At 41.8% G+C, this 4365-nt stretch overlaps 1 protein-coding gene across 1 annotated transcript; it reads right to left on the bottom strand.

The window, feature by feature from the left end:
* Positions 1-292: 292 nt before the first annotated feature.
* Positions 293-4127, bottom strand: stc1l (stanniocalcin 1, like). The gene is made up of 5 exons (XM_032570491.1): positions 3892-4127; positions 3297-3439; positions 3118-3225; positions 1873-1976; positions 293-953 (listed from the first exon to the last, which is right to left on the bottom strand). Exons 1-5 carry the CDS (start codon positions 4007-4009, stop codon positions 656-658), a joined length of 771 nt encoding a protein of 256 aa, XP_032426382.1. The 5' UTR covers positions 4010-4127; the 3' UTR covers positions 293-655.
* Between the last annotated feature and the right edge of the window lie 238 nt (positions 4128-4365).

The raw sequence follows: 4365 nt of genomic DNA, 5'->3' as shown, positions 1-4365 counted from the left end.
AAAAGAAAAGCTGAGAATGTTGTTAGAGCGTAAATCTGCCTGGATTCAGAAATATTTCTGCACATTTTCTGGTAAAACTAAGTTGCTACATGTTTTTAAGTGTGAATTCTGTATAATTAGAAAATGCAGGTAAATGTGTGGACGTTGTGCTCTTATCAACCTGTTTTAGCCCAAACATGGCTGACATAGAAAAAATAATAAACTTCTTATAAACATACGGTTCTTTTTTTTTTTTGCCAGTGTGAATGTTATGAAAAACATTCAGTGGAAATAATCCAGTCAAATTTATTAGTTTATATCAGCGCATTTATTTCTAATTTTCCAACAAACCAACTTGAATCCCACATTTTGATGGACATTTAAACATTTTTTCAACATAACAAACAGCTTGTAAAGTGATTTGTAGAGCAGTAAAACGAGGCAGTGAAAAGCTCCATGACCAGCATGAACGCCTCACCCTGCTTCTTATCCTCTGTCTAATTTAAACATACCACCATGGCAGCCTAATAAATTAATTTAGGACAATAAATATCAATTGTAATAAGAGTATTATGATGTAACAAGATCACATCAGTTACCTGGTGGATGACCTAAGAGAATCAAAAAAATCCCCCAAATTACAACACAACAATCTTTTTGTTCTGATCTTTGCCATCTACTCGTCAGCTTGGGCCCCTCCCTCATTCCCCTGGGTGTCCGCTGATCTCTTGGCAAACAGGTGGGTGGGGTCGCGACCCCTGAAGCCGGGCTGGATGTTGAACACGGGCATGTTCTTCCAGCTGGCCGGGTTGCTGAATGCTGCGGAGTCGGAGCTGGGGGTGCAGGGCTTGTTCTGGACGAGCTGCAGGAAGCTCTCCATGTCGGGCCCCAGGCGGGTCATGACCCCGGTCCTCACCGCTGACACCGTCTGCTCGTCGCAGGCCTGCAGCGTCTGCAGCAGCGTGCTGTAGTACCTGTGGTTTCAGCAGACAATGCAGACTCAGGGTCACGAGGTGGTTTGCAAAAAGTCTTCATGCCCATTCAACTCTTCCACAGTTTGTCAGGTTGCAAATGTGAACTTCACTGTATCAGGCGTTTTATTATCGACATAAAGTAGAGCAAAATTGTGAAGTGGAACTAACACGATGCCTGGTTTTCAAAAGTTTTTGAATAAACTGAAAATATGAATATTGTGTCAATATTGTGTCTGTCTCACACCATACTTGTTTCAACAAATACAGTAATAATTACAGTAATATATTTCTTTATAAAAGCTTTACACTGCAGCTTTAAATATTGTCTTTAAAGCAACATTTAAAGTTTAAAGCAACTTTAAATGTTGCTTTAAAGACAACATTTAAATGTTTTTGCTAGTGAGCTTAACTAGCAGAAACTTAAGCATAAAGCACAGCAGAAAGTATTTTGTAAATATGTCAAGTAGAAAACATGTTCATTGTATTACATTTTTCACAGTTTAATTCCCCCCTGCCATATTTCTCTGAGTTGTTCTGTTGTTTGCAGTCTGTTGTTCATATGGATCTTGTATGATGCTCAGACAAACTGTGCAAACAGTGACCCCAACTGGCTACAACCAAAATGGAGCTCCTCAGATGTGTGTTGGTGTGATTTAGTTTTGTAGTTGGTCTTTTCTGTTGCCAGGCACACATTTGAATAGTCAGAGAACTCTCTGCTTATGTAAACTCCTGTAACTCCTAATGCTACGTAATGTAAATAAAACTGACAGTCATGCAACAAAAGAAGATAAAAAAAATGGACATGTGGAATCTGTTTGACTTACATAAGTCTGGGGTAAGACATCAGATAACTAAGTTTTGCTCAGTATTGTTACAGTTGTGGCTTCATTATGTCTTACTGACGGATGTCTGAGCTCACCTGTTGGGGAAGTGAGTGGGAACCTGCACCACCTCTCCGATGGCATCGGGGTTTGTCCGAGCCACAGTGCAGATGTCCAGAGTGGTGTAACATTCCTCTTGAACCTTTGACGAGGTGGGAACAGAGTAATTAAAAAAAACCCTTGTAGTACAGAAGTATAAAAATGGGCCTGGTTCCATGACTGAAGTCGCAACACAACATAGTTTCAGGACTTTCAATGCCATTCATGAGTTTGTATAATTGACCACAATATCACTCAAACTTTAACTAGGACAGAATGATAGCAGCATTGAGCCTTCTGCTTCTGTTAGCGCGGTGTGCTAGCTTTTAGCTGCCTCCTTAAAGTTATAACTGTACTATAACTGTAATTATAATTATTTGGTTTAGTTTTTGCCATTTTTGTCTTGGGGAACAAAAATGACCTAAATGGATGCAGTGACTTTCTTGACGTTCCCATAGCTACAGTAGCTCCTTAATTATGTCGAGGCTTTGTTTACTTCATAGCATTAAAATTTTATTTTTATTATTATTATCTGACATGCATGGACACTGTAGTTAAACTACACTCCATACTGCAGGTAGTTGATATGGATGTCAACATAGTAATAACTCCACTGTGATGCTTTCATCTGAATACGTGGTTCTGCAGGTTGGCTGTCTTCATCCTCCTGCTCTGGGTCAGACTTTGGCTCCAACATGTAATGTTGGATGGACTAGTCTTCTGTTGTTGACATGTTTGATCAACTTTGGAATAAAAAGTTTCTCTGCTGGTAGATAATCATATCGCTGCTATCAAACTACAAAAGTGGCCGAATGTGGTGGAGTGGACCGCTCTGTGACCTGGAGGGGAGTCGGTGCGTTAAATGTCTCAATCACATTTAAAAACTGCACCAGTGCAGTTTTATTTTATGTAGACCATAAATGAATGATTTACGTGTGAAACGGAGGGATTTAAAGACATGATATATCCACTATTAACCAGGTTAAGATGCAGCATCCAAATTTAAAAGTGACAGTTTATATCTAACATGCTGAGCAAAGAGGCAACATATCTTGCGAATGTGGCAAAGCCAGCAGCCTGGAGCTTACAAGCAAAGCAGCAAAGTAAATAAAAATAGAGGAACATAATGAAAAGAAACGTAAGATTTTGTATGACTGCCAGTGATTTACCTATGATGATAAAAACCAGAGTCATGCTTCAGAGGACAATCTCACATCTACATGAACATTTCTGGGCCTACGAACCTCAGCGATCATCGTCTGGAAGACGTTACAGCGGCGGATGGCCTGGAAGACTTTGTTAGAGATGCCCTGGGAAATGCACTGCAGACTCTTCTTCACGAAAGTTTTACCCTGAAGAACAGCAACAGGAGTCAGACTGAGACCCGGCCGGGTGAACTGGCAGAACGGGTGGAGGGACTCACTTCTGTGTTGAAGGTGGCCGCAGCGTGAAGGAACAGCTCGCAGATCTCGTGCATCCCGTCCGTGTCGCAGGTGGAGTTTTCAAGGCAGGAGAAGAATCCACAGCCCACAGCCACGGCGCCGTTCAAACATCTGGCCACATCGGCTGCAGCGACACGTTCAGAGGAGATGTTTTACAGGAAAAGGTTTCACATGACAAACACACTCCACTTTAAATTGTCTGGGTTGCTTTGTGGTTCCACAGCGACTGTGGATATTCTAAATAAGCAGACTAATCAAGTAAAGAGGGTTGTTTATTTATATTATATCTTATAAGACCTTGAAATTATTTCCACTGCATTACAGAGAGATAATGTAGTAGATTTCTTAGAATAACATAAGATAAGAGATATTATTTGACTGCAGAGCTTCATCTTATTAGACCCATACCTGACGACGTCCTCCTAATTAGAAAATAGTGCTCTTAAAATTATTTACAAGTAAAAGGTGAACTTCTCCAGACTGTGATATAAACTTTAAAACAAATGTCAAAACAATGAGTGAACAATAGGAGAACGGGAAGAACAGCCAGAGGCAGCGGGTAGAGCAGACACTCACTCGGACTGCTGGAGGAGAAGCGTGCCCGGCGGGGAGCGGCCTCCTGCGGCGGCATCTGGAAGCCGGAGGCGAGGCAGAGGGAGCAGAGGAGGAGGAGCGGAGCGGAGCGGCGCAGCATCTTCTTCTTCTACGCTGCTGATGAAGTTGAAGATGAAGATGAGGATGAGGAGGCGGTGTGTGGTTCACAGCTGGTTCCAGATGCTCGGTCTTCGTGACTCCTCCAACTCCACAGCGGGTATTTATACAGAGCCCGTTCTGAGGGAACCAATCACAGCGCGCCGTTTCCACGCGGCGGTCAGCTCGTGGTTTATTCATGTGTGGAATCTTAGCCACACATGGTTAATTGGATATTTTCACCACACAGCACGAGTTACGGTAAACTTTCTTCGGTCTTTGCGCTTCATAAAATACTTAAAACATGTTCTCGACATTTAAAAAAAATAAAATAAATCACGATAGGGAAGTCATTAAAAC

This window comes from Xiphophorus hellerii, chromosome 8 (assembly GCF_003331165.1).
Source record: "Xiphophorus hellerii strain 12219 chromosome 8, Xiphophorus_hellerii-4.1, whole genome shotgun sequence".
NCBI classification, from domain to species: domain Eukaryota; kingdom Metazoa; phylum Chordata; class Actinopteri; order Cyprinodontiformes; family Poeciliidae; genus Xiphophorus; species Xiphophorus hellerii.
This window is presented reverse-complemented; position numbering and strand designations above follow the sequence as displayed.